This window comes from Erinaceus europaeus, chromosome 22 (assembly GCF_950295315.1).
Source record: "Erinaceus europaeus chromosome 22, mEriEur2.1, whole genome shotgun sequence".
In the NCBI taxonomy this organism is placed as follows: Eukaryota; Metazoa; Chordata; class Mammalia; order Eulipotyphla; family Erinaceidae; genus Erinaceus; species Erinaceus europaeus.
In genome coordinates this window covers 4702435-4717145 of record NC_080183.1, presented here as the reverse complement: position 1 = coordinate 4717145, position 14711 = coordinate 4702435, and the positions used below count along the sequence as shown (strand labels likewise).

At 63.9% G+C, this 14711-nt stretch overlaps 2 protein-coding genes across 2 annotated transcripts in view; both read right to left on the bottom strand.

Annotated features, from left to right (window-relative positions):
• PPP2R5C (protein phosphatase 2 regulatory subunit B'gamma) overlaps positions 1-1639 on the bottom strand; it is a 146040-nt gene extending 144401 nt beyond the window's left edge. The window contains exon 1 of the mRNA XM_060181045.1: positions 1635-1639. The gene's annotated coding sequence lies outside the window, so the exon portion shown is untranslated. The remainder of the gene's footprint in view (positions 1-1634) is intronic.
• On the bottom strand, positions 591-3358 carry DIO3 (iodothyronine deiodinase 3). The gene has a single exon (XM_060181056.1). It carries the CDS (start codon positions 2328-2330, stop codon positions 1428-1430), a length of 903 nt encoding a protein of 300 aa, XP_060037039.1. The 5' UTR covers positions 2331-3358; the 3' UTR covers positions 591-1427.
• Between the last annotated feature and the right edge of the window lie 11353 nt (positions 3359-14711).

The window sequence follows — 14711 nt, the reverse complement described above, 5'->3', positions numbered from 1 at the left end:
GGGTGTCAGCTCCAAAAAGTTTGCTTGGAGGAGCCGGCATGGGGGCTGGGTGGAAGGGGTCTCTGGGGCTCGGCCTGCACCCCCCCCCCAAGAGCCCGGGAGGGGGGCATCTCTCTATTCCAGGCCGCGCCCTCCTTTTTGCCCCAGCAGAGGGAGATGGGGCCGCGCTGACACTCTTGCCCCCCACATCTGGAGGGAGCCAGGGGGGACTCCTTGCACATGGCGGGAGTGGGGGGGATGATGCCAAGACACTCACCCCGCAAGGCCACCCCGGTCCCGGATCGCCCTCCAAACCCCACCTGCACCCTCCGCTGCCCAGACGCAAGCGACTGTGGGTGGGGTAGAGGCTTGGGAAGGAGCGGAGAGGGTGGGGGTGTCGGGGCAGGAGTCCCCCTTCCCTGCAGCCAGGTGGGGGCAGGACTTGCAGGTGTGGGAGGAGCCAGGGATGCCGAGGCCACAGCTGCAGGAGACGCCCCTCCCCCAGGCTGCTTCCCACCCCCCCCCTCGGGGACACGCGGGGACACGGGACTCCCACTCCTGTCGCCACTGTGGGTGGGGATGGGGACAAGAAAGGACGGGAGGCCGTGAAGCACGGGAGCCAAGCCTTTATTGTCGCGGCGCCGAGTGTCCATCCATCTAGGGACCCTCCTCCTTGACTCGGACCCAGGGCTCCCTAGCTCCCCGCCTGACTCAGAGCCCAACCCCCTCGGCCCCGCCTGGGCTTTCTCTTCTCTCCCTGAAGCTCGACCCGGCCCTCCTCCCGCTCCACCCCCCACCCCTGAGTTCCACCCCCCCCCCCATCCCCGGACCCCGGGGCCCTTTCCCCTCTTGATTTGGGCGCCACTAGCCCCTGCGGCTCAGAACCCGCTCGTGGGCAGGCCAGTTGGAGGGGGTTCGTCATCAGCAGCGCGGCTGCGCAGCGCCCCAAAAGGAGAAGGGACAGGCCCCCGCCCACGCCGAGACCCCCCCCCCCAGTCAGACACAAGACACAGACATTAAAGCAGCAGGGGACTCCTGCTCGCGCCACAGGTGCGGGTGCCAGGGAGGGCGGGGGTGGAGGCCGAGCCGCGGGAACCTCCGTGCGCCCAGGGCGCACGGCGAGGGCGCGGAACGGCCACCCTGGGCGGAGAGGGGGAGGGCAGCGGACGGTCCCGGAGCCCCGGGCGCAGTCCCAACGGCTTGGGGGGGCAGTTCCAGAGCCCGGGGCGGGGCAGCCACACGGCCTGGGGGGACTGTCACGGAGGCCCGAGGGCTGTCTCAGAGCCCGGGAGACAGTCCCACGGCACCGTCCGAGGGTGCGGGACAGAGCCGGGACAGTCACAGAGTCCGGAGGCCAGTCACAGAGCCCCGAGGGCCAGTCCCACGGGCACAGTCCGGGGCGCAGTCCGCGCCCGTCTTCCGAGGTGCAGCTCCGGCCGTCCGAGCGCCTACACGGGGCGGGCCCGGGAGCCGCGCAGCCGCGCCGAGTAGCGCTCCAGCCAGGCGCGCAGCTCCGACACCTGGTAGCCGTCGGGGCCGCGGCCGCCCTGGTACATGACGGTGCCCGCCTGCACGACGTACAGGCGCTCGAAGTAGGCGCCGTAGGCCGAGCTGCTGGCGTTGGCCATGGTGTCCAGCACCAACGCGCACCCCGGGGCGCCCCGCTGCAGCAGCCGCGCCGCGCTCACCCGCTCCTCCAGGCTGCGGTGCTGCGGGATGCTGTAGGGCGAGTCGCTGGTCACCCAGCCGTCGGACGGGTGCGCCTCCTCGATGTACACGATGAGGAAGTCCACGTCGCGCTGGTACTGCGCCACCAGGCGGCGGAAGGCGCGCATTCGCGCCATGAAGGGGGGTCAGGTGCAGCTGCCGAAGTTGAGCACGAGCGGCCGGTCCCCGCGCGCGTAGTCGAGGATGCGGCGGCGCTGGAAGCCGTCGGGCAGCACCACCTCCGAGTTGGGCGCCGGGCCGCCCGCGTGCGCCTGCTTGAAGAAGTCCAGCTTCTGGCCGTGCCACACGGCGCGCAGCGACGCCAGCGTGCACAGCCGGTTGTCGTCGGACACGCGCACGGGCGGGTCGTCGGGGGGCAGCTCCTCGCCGTCGCTGTCCAGCTCGGGGGGCGCGGGGGGCCCGCGGCGCAGCAGGCGCTGGCGGATGCACAGGAAGTCGAGCAGCCAGAGCATGCAGGCCGTGCCCAGGAAGCGCGGGAAGAGCGCGGCGCACGAGGCCGTCTGCGCGCACAGGCGCAGCACGTGCAGCAGCAGCGAGCGCAGCATGGCGCCGCCCCCCGCGCCCCGGGGCCCCCGCGCCCCGCCGCCGCCCGCCGCCCGCCGCCCCGCCGCCCGGCGCGGCATCTGGACGGCGGCGTGCGGGAGCGCCTTTATGGCCGCGGCCGCGCAGGCTCCGCCCCCGGCCCGCCCTGCAACCTGAGCCCGAGGGAGCGCCCGGGGCGCGGGGGGTGTGTGTGTGTGTGCGGCCCGGGACTGCGGGCGCCCCGCGCACCTGAGCGAGCGAGCCTGCCGCGCCGCCGCCAACGCCGCCCGCTCCGGGCCGCTTCCCGCGCGCCGCCGCCAACGCCGCCCCCCAACGCTGCCCGGCCCCCCCTCCGCCGCCAGGCAACTTGGGGCCCCGCGGCCCCCGGCCCCCGCCCGCGCGAGCTCAGCCCCGCGCCCCGCACGCGCCCCGCCCGCCCCGTCCCATCGCGTCCCCGGGTCAGCCCTCGGCCGGCTGGGGCCCGGAGGGGGGCCGGGGGCTGGCGGGCGGCGGGCGCGGGGACCCGCGGCTCCCCCACTAGGGGTAGCTGTTGCCCTCGCGGCGCCGCCCCTCGCGCCTCCCCCCGAGCCCCCCGCCGCGCCCCGTCCCGCGCCGCCGCCCCCCCCCCGGACGGCGCCCCGCCCGCCTCCCGGGCGCCGCGGACACACTCCTCGCGGAGGCGCCGAGCCGGCCGTGCGCGCTGGCCGCGGCGTGCGGGGGGCGCGGGGGGCGCGGGTGCGGGGCTCCCCAGCTCCGCCGGACCCCCCGACCCCCTCCGCGCCCGACCTGCTGCTTCCCGCCGAGCGCGGCCACTCGGGCGGGGGGGGGGCGGCCGAGGTCCCCGCGGGAAGTGAGCCCCCGGGTCTTCCACAAGAGGCGGGGAGGGGGGCGCGGCTGCGGGGGTCCGGCTCGAGTGCCCCCCACCTTTTCCCCCGCCCGGACCGGACGCCCGACTTCTCCCCGGGACGGAGACCGCGCTGCGCCAGGGGGCGGGGCGGGGGCGCTGCAAGTGGGGCGCGGGCGCGGGGCCCCGCGGGGAACGGGGGTGGGGGGCAGCGGGCGCACGGACGGCCCCGGGCCCCCCGGAGCCGGACCCTCTGCGGGGGGTGGGCTGCCGGCTGGACCCCGGCTTCCAGCTGGTCACCCCGCCTCCTGGGGGGTGCGGCGAGGGGGCGGGGACTTGGGGAGGGGCTGGAAAGTAGCGCCTGAGCCCTTCAGCCGGAGGCGGGGGTGCGGTGGGGGCGCGTGACCCCGCCGGGAATCCGGCTTGCGCCGCTCTCCTGCGCCCTGGGCGCGGTCTTTCTGGGCGCCAGGGATGCGCGCTAGTATGGGGGAGGGTCCCACGTATCGCGCCCCCTTGAATCCTTTCTCTTGCTTTGCTTGGTGGGGGGGGGGGGGGGGAGGGAGAGAAACCTCTGGCAAATCTCCCGGAAGGGATTGGGGGGCCTGGGGTGAACCCTCCTTCCCAGGACCAGAGGCGCTCCTAGTTTGCTGGGATCAATCTCTCCTGCTGGGGGAATTCCAGTTTCTGGCGGTGAACCACCCTCACTGGAGCCTGCACCCTACTTCCGGGGGGGCCTGGAGGGTGGTGGGTGTGGTCAGGGGTGCCGAGAAGTGTGTGGGTCCTCTGGTCCCCTCTGCAGCCTGTCACCCCCCCCCCCGCCCCCCAGGTGCTGTCAACTGCTCTGTTTCTGTCTGGGCGGCTGGAAGCGCCTCCTCTCACCTCGGGATTTCAGACTATTCCAGCAGGCGAAACGTGGTACTCCAGGGCCAGAGGCTTAGGTGAGGACAGTTCTGCCCCTTCCAACACCCCGGCCCCCATCACCCTGAACCCCTTCCTGGGCAAGCACCCCAGCTCACCTGGCACCCAGCCTTTCCTCCCTGCCACCCACCCTGCCATGCCCTGCCCTGTCCCCCGCCCGCCCTCACACAGCTGGGGAGGGGGCGGGCAGAGTACCCTAGAGGCCGGGCTGTTGAACAGGGCCCACCTGGTGTCCCCAGCAGCATAGGGGAGAGGACACCCCACAGAGGCATGTCCCCACCTTCCAGGCCCGCCTGCCCTCAGACTTCCTCCTGGGGCTGTGGCTGGGTCTCGATGCCAGGTAGCCTCTGAGCACCCTCTGGAGGGTGTCAGCACACCCAACGGGCCCTGGGTGCCCCCCCCTCCCCGTGGGTATTCCCGAGGGTCTTGCCTCTGAGCCTCTGCTCCTGCTGTCACCCCCGCCTCTCCCTGCTCTCTTCCCCACACTCCCACCTTCACCTCTGTCTTGGCCTTCATCCCTGAGCCCAATAAAACTCCCAAACCAGCAGTGTGGACTTTCTGAGCTGATTCAGGTTGGCACTGCCTCTGCCCTCTGCCTGAGCAGTGGGCAGTGAGGGCTCCAGGGCTGAGGCCCAGCACTCACCATTGGGTGGTGGCACCCTAGGGACCCCCCCCCCCCCGGGCCCTGTCCCGCCACTGATGCACCCACCCTCCTCCTGCATCTTGAGCTTCCCCGTGGAGTAACCAGGCCAAGCAGAGTCATCTGGCCGCAGGCTCAGGGCTCTGGCCTGGTGGGACTCACAGCCCAGGATGGGGGTTGTGGTCAGGAGTGGGGGTGGTGGGGAGGCCTGGGCACTGGTGGGGATGTCACCTGTGCCCCTTCTCCTCGCTGGGCGAGGGGGTACAGCCCAGCTGTGTGTGAGTGCCAGCACCCTGAGACCAGCTGCGTGCAGTGACCTTTAGGAGATGGGCCTTGAGGTGGGGGGTTCCTCTACTTGGGGTCTCCAATCTGCCCGAATGTCCAGTAGCTCAGGGTGACTGGTCTTCAGCCCATTCAACCTCTGAGCCTGGGGTGTCCTGTCCCAGCACAGACACCCCCCCCCCAGGCTGCCTGGGGCTCAGATGGACTGTCCCTAGGGAGGTGATAACTCAGAGCAGGGGACGGGACACCAGAGGGCAACACCTTTATCTCATCTAGGCGACCCTGACTGTGCCCCTGGCCTTTTCACCTGTGGGCCATCATGCCAGCGGGGACCATGGCATTCTTGGGGTGTCCAGGACTGCTTCCTGGGGCCTCCAGAGCCCGCCTCCCCAAGGACCCTGGTGGAGACTCAGCTCGGTGACCCTTGCCACTGAGTCACTGTGACAGTAGCTGGCCCAGCATTCGCATCCCAGGGCGCACTGAGCCTGACCAAACAGCAAGACAAAGCCACCAGGCACTGTCCAGGCTGAGGAGGGACTCTGGGCCCCAGCTCCAGGACTACCTAGCAACCCACTGACCCCGGAGGAGGGAGGGGCTGGGTGATGGCACAACTGCAGGAACCTAACTTCTGTCGTGCCTGAGGCCTTGGGTCCAAGTCACCAGACACTACGTGGGAGCAGCTGCAGACTTTTGGTGTCCTGGGCTCGGTGGGCCTAGGGACAGGCAGCCATGCGGGGTGTGTGTGGGGGAAGCTGAGGGCTGGGATCCCCAGGCCAAACACAGAGAGCTAGAAGGGAGGTGGCCACGTGCGGCCACTGTCACACACAGCTCTGTGCGGCTCACGGTCAGGCCTGTATCCTTTCAGCCAAAAGGGCTTCTGTGACAGCAGGGGGACAGTGGGCGGATAAGACCCCCCCCTCGCGCCATGTGTTCCCCCACCCCCAGCACACAGAGCGTGGTGGCCGTGGAGGGACTGGGGCACCTTGGTCCCCAAGAAGGGTTCCTTGGAGAGGAGAAGCGAACACATTCCAACACCTCCAGATTCTGAAAATGGATTTCTCTCCCGGGGAACCACGCAGGGAGCCAGCGTCCCCCCTCCCCGAGCAAGCGAGCCAGGAGGGGGGGTGGGGGGACAGCCTGCTGGCCAATGTATAACCAGGAACCAGGGGACGAGCTTGCTTCCCGCCTGGGAGGGGACTGTTGTGCCCTGGAGTGGGCAGCTCTGGTGCTTTGGCAGGATGAAGAGGGTCTGGGTTCCAGGGGGAGGGGCTAAAGGACCCTCAAAGCACCTGCCGCACCCCCCCCCCCCCGCCCCATCCCTGGGCTGCAGCCTCTCTGGGCTCTGGCTGCCTCTTCCCTAACCTGGGGGCAAGGGTCTCCATCCTGGGGTCTCCAGACATGGTTGACACCAGGCCGGTCTGCTGTATCCTCCAGAGCAACTCCTCCCCTTCCCCCTTTCTCCCTGGACCCCTTGCTCCATGTGTCCTAAGGGAAGGGGACCCCAAGTCCACTGTCCCTCTCTCAGCCCCGTGCTGTTTTGGACTCGGTGCTGCTCAGCAGTCTGTGCGAAGTCATCAGTGAACGCTCTCGCCCCAGCCCCTGCTTCCACCTTGGCTATATTTGGGGATATTTTGAGGACCCACTGGCTGGACTTCGTGTGTGCTCTGGAGGGGGTCCCCCTTACGGGGGGGAGCTGAGGCCTAGGGTGGGGCTCAAGGGATGGGTGATGGGGGATCAGGGGGCCAGGCCTCCAGGTTCTCTGTCCCACCATGGGGGCTGGGGGCAGGGAGAGGCGGCCAGTCCCGGGGGTGCCTCTTGGTAAGCAGTCCTGGCTCCCCAGCTGTGCGGGGGTGAGGGGAACATTCTTCCTAGCTGTGGAGTTTGCCCGAGGCGAACCACCCGGGGTGATAATGGCCTCACCCCTTGCTCCAACCCCTCCCTGCCCCAAGTGCCCTGCCCTTGCCCTCCCCCCCCAACTCCTGGGGGAGATCCCTTCCCCACCCAGACCCTGCTCTGCCCTGGTTTCCTCTGAACTCTGCTGCCCTCTGCCCTCTGGGTGTTGGGTGTGGAGGTCACTGAGTATCCCTGGAGACCTCTGTGGGGGGCTGGGGGACACCGCCATGGCCCAGGGGGCTCTTGTCATGTAGACACACAGCTTCCAGTGAATGGTAGTGAATCCCATGGGGGCCATGGCTGGGGCTCTGGGCTGTCCAGACCCGTTCTGCTCAGGGGGACCCGTCTGTTCCAAGTTGGCCCTGTCACCTGTCTCAGGCTGTCTAGGGGCCCCACGATCCCATGATGGAAAGCAGGACCTTCAACTCTTAACCCTGCCTTGGGCAACTTTTTTTTTTTGGCCTCCAGGGTTATTGCTGTGGCTCGGTGCCTGCACTACAACTCCACTGCTCCTGGAGGCCATTTTTCCCATTATGTTGCTCTCGTTGTAGTTATTATAGTTGTTATAGTTGTTGTTGTTGGATAGGACAGAAACAGAGAGAGGAGGGGAAGACAGAGAGGGGGAGAGAAAGACAGACACCTGCAGACCTGCTTCACAGCTTGCGAGGCGACCTCCCCTGCAGGTGGGGAGCTGGGGGCTCGAACCAGGATCCTTACACTTGGTCCTTGCGCTTTGCACCATGTGCGCTTAACCTGCTGCGCTACCACCCAGCCCCCAGCCTTGGGCAACTTTTATTTTATTTTACTATATTTTTTTACTTAAAAGTTTTTTTTTTAACTGTATTGATTTTCGGACAGAGACAGGCTTTGAGAGAAATTGAGAGGGAAAGCGAGACATTTGCAGCCCTGCTCCACTGCTCATGAAGCTTCCCTCCACACAGGGGCTCAAACCTGGGTCCTTGTACACTGACATGTGTGCTCCACTGGTTGTGCCACTGCCCAGGCCCCTATTTAATCTTCTACTTTTTAAAATTGTTTTAGTTTTTAATCTTTATTTTTAAAGATTTAGTGAGAAAACAAACGTGAGATTTATTTAGTGAGAGGTTTTTTTTTTTTTTTGTGAGAGATTTAACGAGAGCAAGAGAGAGAGATTACATTTAAGATTTCTGCCCTGACCCTGGGCGGTGCTGGGGATTGAACCAGGGGCCTCAGGCCTGCAAAGCTCTGCTGTGCCCAGCTGCACCCTGGCCATGTGTCTGATGGGGCTGCTTCCCCCAGTGAGGGTCAGGCTGTGGCCGACCCTTGGTGAGGCCTTGGCTGCTGGCCAGGGTGGACAGGGTGGGGGTCCCCTCTGGCCTGCAGTCACCTCCCCGCATGTTCCATCAGCCTCTTCAGTTTCATTATGTAGTTGACGTTTTCACTGAAGTCAACTGTGTTTCTAAGTTTTATCATTTATTCATTTCTATTGATTTTTTTTTGCCACCTGTATGCTCCACTGTTTGGCTCCTAAATTTTTATTTTTTTTAAGATTGATTTGTCTTGGGAGGCTTGGCGGTAGTGCACACATTTGAGCACACACATTACCATGCACAAGGATCCGGGTTCAAGATCCCAGCTCCCACCTGCAGGGGGGAAGCTTCACGAGTGGTGAAGCAGACCTGCAAGTCTCTCTCTCTCTCTGTCTCTCTATCTCCCCACCCTTCTCAATTTGTCTCTATCCTATTGATGAAATGGTGACTCTGTCTTGCCCCATAGTATCCGGGTCCCTCATCTCTCACTGTGTCACAAGGTCCCAAACATGGGGAGCTCTGGGTTTCCAGGGACTGGGACCTGACATACCTGGGTCTCCTGCTCCGTTCCGTCTGGGGATGGGGGTCCCAGCACTCTGGTGGGGGGAGCCTGCCAGACTCCTGGCTGGCTGAAGCTGTCGCAGCCTCCTGGCCGCCCCAACTACCGTGAGCACAGGGCCACCCAGCTGGACTACCATGGGCCACAGTATGACAGCCTGTCACCACTAAGGGATGGGACCCAGCGGACGAGCAGGGCTCACAGCAGGGAGCTCAGGGGTGACAGCTGAGAGGACCAGGCTGTGTCTGTACCCCACTTCTCTGTCCTACAGTCCCCAGCCCTGTGAACCACGTGAGGACAGGCGTGGGCAGGCGCGGACAGGCACGGGTGGCCACCACCTCCAGGGACACCTCTCCTAGGACAATGGGAGGGTTCCCAGGAATCACCCATTTGTTGTGCAAATATTTTGCAAGTTTCCTGGAAATGCTGGAGGGGTGTGGGCGGGCAGCCTCAGACCTGGGCGGAGGCTGTGGGCTTTCCAGGAACTGCTGCAGGCCCTGTGGCAAAGGGCAGGGGTGGGGTTGGGGGACTGTGCTGGTGTGTGTGTGGGGGGGGGGCAAGGCACCCTGCACTCCTGCCTGGGGTCTGAGCCAGCTGTGCCTTGGGGCTCCTGGGACCCTCTCCCCTTCCTCCTGGACACAAAGGGGCAGCCAGATACCCAAGGACACCTATCTCCCCCTCCCCCTTTGCCCTCCCGTGAGCCGCTGGAGATGGGCCCAGCCCTGGCCCAGAGCTGACCGCTAAGGTGACCAAGGAGGACAGGGTCTCCAGCCTTCCTCCTCTTTAGGGTGCCAGGGCTGGTGTGTCCTCCTCCTCCCTTGCTATTCCTCTGTTCTCTCCCCTTGCCAGGGTCACATCAACCCCCCTCCCACTGCCCATGGCCTTGGGGTTCCACTCCTTCTGCTAGATCCCCCTCTCTGGCCCTGGGCACCCCGTGGGAGCTCTACTAGTCAGTCAACAAACCTTCTATACTGGGTGGCAGTGCCTGACACCCTCACACATGCCTGCCTGAGGCTCCTGGGGGGAAAAGGCAGCCCTGGGTCTCCCTGTGCCCACCCCCATTCACAGAAGTGAAGGGATGAATGAATGAATGAATGAATGGTGACTGGGTGAGCTCTATGGAGCTGAGGGGTCATCAGGACAGCTGTGAGTGGGCCCGCATGTCCCAGCTCCCGGGACAGGCCAACTGTCTGGAGTCCCTTCTACGGCCATGGTGACATCCCACCCCACCTCAAACCCCACGGCTGCCAGCACCCTGTGCTTGGGTGAGAGCTGGTCTCTTCTGGCTAAGCGTGTTCTGTACCTGGGTGATAGGGGCAGGGGTGAGGGACAGTAGGAGTCGGGATGCTTACCGTGGACACTGAGGTTCTGTTTGCTGTGTGGAGAGGCACAAGGATGCCTCCTTCCGTAACTCCTTCCTTCTTTCCTTCCTTTCTCTTTTAGTTCTGTAAAATAAAAAAACATTTCAATTAATTAATTAGAAATACAGAGAGAAACAGACCCTCTCTCTCTCTCTCTCTCTCTCTCTCTGTCTCTGTCTCTCTGTCTCTCTCCAGAGTCCTGCTCAGCTCTGGCTGATGGTGGTGCTGGGGATTGAACTTGGGACCTTAGAGTCTCAGGCAAGAGAGTCTATTGCAGAACCACCTTGCTCTCTCCCCAGCCTCCTTCTTTCTCTCTTAAAAAAAAAAACAAACACGAGAGTTGGGCGGTAGCGCAGCAGGTTAAGCGCACATGGTGCGAAGCGCCAGGACCGGCGTAAGGACCCCGGCCGGAGCCCCCGGCTCCCCACCTGCAGGGGACTTTCTCTTCCCCTCCTCTCTCCATTTCTGTCTGTCCTATCCAACAGCAATGACATCAATAACAACGACAATAATAACGACAACAACAATAAAAACAACAAGGACAACAAAAGGGAAAATAAATTAAAAAATAAAAATAAAAAATACATACTTATTTTATGAGAGAAAGACCAGAGCACTGCTCCAGTGCACACAGTGCAGGGAATTGAACCCAGAACCTCAGGTTTGCAGAGAAAGCATTTTACCTGCTGACTTTGCCCCCCTGCCCTGCAGCTTTCCCCTGCCTCTCCCCCACTGCAGTGCCAGGCTCGAATGAATCTGAAGCCTGGCACTTAGCAAGGCCTGCGCTCTGCCCGACAGGTTGTCTTTCCAGTGGGGAAGGCTTCCAGGCAGAGGGACCAGCTGCTACACAAACTCTGAGCACTCCGGCCTCAGGCTGCTGCCTTGGAGGGGGTCGGACCCAGGGCCAGGGGTGGGATGCAAGCCCCAGCTCAGCCAACTTCAGCCCCCCCCCCCAACTCCCCACCCCCAGCCAGGGGGGGTTCTCTGAGCAGCCTCGGGAGGGGTGTCCTGAGTCCTGGGCTGGATGGCCCCAGGCTGTGTTCTGGGCACCAGATGTCAGAGGTGTCAGCCCTGCCTTGCCTGCGGTCCTTGACTGCTTCAACTAGCCCAGCCGGGCATCCAGTCCCTAGGCCTGAGCTTCCTGTTTCTGAGTGGGATTAGAGACACTTATTAACAAACCCTTTGAGCAGCTTCAAAGGACTTCCTGCGTCAGATGTTGACAGAAGTGAGCAGGTCTGGCCTCTGGGCCTGTGGGTCCCACAGGGCAGGGAAAGGGGGACAGCACCTCCAGGGGGTGGCTTGAGGTGTGGAGTTAGCGCCTTGGGGGACCCTCCCTCAGCCTGCATCGCCTTCCTGAGGCCCCAAGCCCCAGCTGCCACCCATACTGGACTGTCCCCCCATACCTAGACCTCCATGACCCCTCCCCCCCACCAGACTCCCCTGAAGCCTGGCTGTGGGGCAGGCTATGTGTGCACACGGCCCTGGGTTTGAGTCCCACCAGCGCATACTCTGGAACAGAGCTCCGGTGTCTTTCCCACAGAGATAAATAAAAGCAAAATGGAAACGAAAGAAAGAACCTGGAGTAGCCCAGCCTGAGTCCCTCCTGGAACTCCACTAAGCCTGGCCTGAGTCCCCTATTAAGGCTCCTCTGAGTCTCTCCTGAGCCTGGCCACACACCCTCTGAGCCTCCAGAATCCTCCCAAGTCCCCAGAATACCCCCTACTCTGAGTCCCTCCTGAGCCCCCAGACCCACCTGAGCTTCCAGACCTCCCTCCCAAGCCTGGCCAGACAAGCACCTGGAATTCTCCTTGAGCCTGGCCAGACCCCCCCCCCCCAGCACCTCCTGAGCCCCCAGAACCCCTCTGAGCCTCCAGAATCCCCTCGAGCCTGGCCAGACCCTCTGAGCTTGGGCTGCCCACCTGGACCCTCACTGCCATGTAGGGCCTGTGCTGACCCCGAGAACACAGAGGGGCCTGGGGGTCCTGGGGATCCTGGGGGGCTTCACTTGGCTCTGGAGAAGGGGTGGCAAAGGCTTTCATCCTGATGGGTCGCCCCAGAGGATAGGGACACAGAGCTCCCTGAACTCCCTGCCCTCAAAGGAGCCATGTAGGGTACCCCTGGCTGGGGGCCTGAGCATCAGCACCCCAGGTGTGATCTCCCCCCACACCATCGCCAAGCCTGAGTACCCTGGAGTCCTGGGGTCCCAGACCTGTGTTTGCCTCCCCAGGAGAGCCCACTGGGAATGCCTCCCAGAAAATGCCGAGGGTCCTGGGAACGATCACACCAAGAGGGGCTGCTGGGAGGAAGGGGCCGGGCTGAGTGATGGTCTCACCCATGTCCCCAAAAAAGGAGGTGGGGTGGTCACTAAGCCCGACTGGGGGGTGCCCTGAGCTCTCTCCTGGTGGGGGGCCTGGGTGGGGAGCTCAGCGGACAGATAGCCTTGCCTGTGGTCAGCACTCTCTGCCATGTCTGCCCTGTGCCCCCCCAACCCCAACCTTCCTATCCCTGTCCTCTTCCTTCTGTGGCCCTTCAGGATGGGGCACACAGGCCCCCCAGCTGTCTGGTGTTCACCCTTCAGGCTCCAGGGCTCTGTCCACGGACCCGAGTTCACTGCTGGGGGGGCTGATGGGGGGAGACCAGACCAGGCCAGTGGTGTAGCATGACTTGGGGTAACTCTGAGGGACAGTGGGTGCCCCTGGGTAGCTCTGGAGGACTCTGGAGGACAGTGGGTGACTCTGAGTGACAGTAGGTGCCCCTGGGTGCCCCTGGGTGACTCTAGGGGGCTTTGGGTGACAGTTGGTGCTCCTGGGTGGTTCTGGAGAATCTGGGGGGCAGGAGGTGGCTCTGGGGGGAATCTGGGTGACAATAGGTGGTTCTGAGGGATTCTGGGTGACTCTGGGTGGCTCTAGGGGACTCTGGGTGATTCTAGGGTTTTCTGTGTGTCTCGTCCTTTCTTATCACTGAGCTTGCATTGTGTACAGACAATAGCCCCCCAGCTGAGCCCCAGACCCCTGTGGAAGCTGTCAGAGCACCAGGGGAAGCTCTGGGGCTTTGTCCCTCCATCTTCCACACCTCTCCCTGTCTCTCTCGACCTGTGAGAGGGAGTGGAGGAGTCTGAGCTCCTTCCTGCCTGAAACACAGCTTCTTATCACACAAGCAAGAGGATTCATGAGTTCCTGGGGTGGGGGTGGGGGGCTCCCGGCTGTATGGCTGTGAGACAGAGCTCGTGAGGGCCTGTGCATCCCCCCACCCCGTCCCCCACCGTCTGAGCTGGCCACCCTGTGGAGAACAGCGTGTATGTGTGTGTGTGTGTGTGTGTGTGTGTGTGTGTGTCTTTCCCAGGTCCCCATGTGGACTCTGGGCCTCTCTGAGCCCTGAAATACCCCTCACTCCACCCCACCCTATCTTTGTTCCAAGCTGGAGCCCACTGCATTCATGATATCTTCATTTCCCTCCATGTTGTCGACAGAAATGCAGAGGGAGACAGAGAGACAGAGAGAGGGAGAGACACCCCAGCCCCAGCACCCCTCCAGTACTGGAGCCCTACCATGGGTGTGGTTGTCCTGTGGGCCTCTCTCCAGACCCTGCTGCCACCCCCCACCCCCGGCTTCTCTCTCTCCTGCCTGGGTTGGGGGTGTAGGTGGGGGCTGGAGCTGGGGGGTGGGCAGACAGCCAGTTGCACCCCAAGGAGCTCCTGGAGCCTGGACTCTGGGTGGGGGCAGTGGCCAAGAGCCCCCCCCTGCAGGAGCCAGTGGGTGGAGGGGGCTGAGGAGACCAGGAAGCAGGGCCCCCCAACAACGCCCCCCAACCCCCGCAGCCACTCCTGCTGGGCAGATGGGGAGCTGGCAGGAGGGGGGCTGCCAGTGGCGGGCGTCCAGACTGAGACCAGACTCCGCTAATGAGCTCCCCACCCGCCCACGCGGCTCTCGGGAGCTGTCATTCCCATCCCACCCGCACCCCACATCCCTCAGTCCCTCCACACCCTCTGGGCCCACCCAGAGCTCCACCCTCATCCACCTAGCAAAGCTGGGAGCCCTGGGGGGGTGCTGGGAGCCCTGGTGAAAGGAACAATCCTAATAAGGTGGGGGGGGGGCACAGAGACGGCCTGGAGAGTGGGTGCCCCCTGGTTCTGCCCTGAGGTCCCCCATAACAGGGTTCACACTTGCCCCCTGGGCCTCTGACTGCCCCCTCACCCCGTGGGCCACTCCTACCTCAGTCCTCTTCCTGCTGGTGGCCCCTAAGAAGAGTCCCTGGCCTTTGTCCTGAGGGTCACCACGGGGCTGTGTGTACTGCCTGGCCATGGACTCCCATAACTCTGTCCCTCCTGCCAGTCACCTTGTCCCCCACCCAGCTGGGTGCCCCACCTGCCTGCCTCACCCAGCCCCCCTCTTCCCTCATCCCTCTTCCTCCTTCTCCCCATCTCTTTCTCTCTTCCTTTTTCTCCTTCTCCCTTTCTCTATCCCTCTCTTCCTTTCCTCTCTCCCTCTCCTTCTCTGTCTCCCCATCCCTGTCTCTCCCTCCCTCTCTCTCCCTCTTTTTCTTCCATCCCTTTTTTTTCTCGCTTTCCCTCTCTCTTTCTCCCTCTCCTCTCTTTCTTCCTCTCTCTGCTCTCCCCCCACTCTCCCCTTTTCCATCTCTCTCCCCTCCCTCTCTTCCTCTCTCCTCCCTCTGTCCCTCTTTTCCCCCTTTCTCCCTC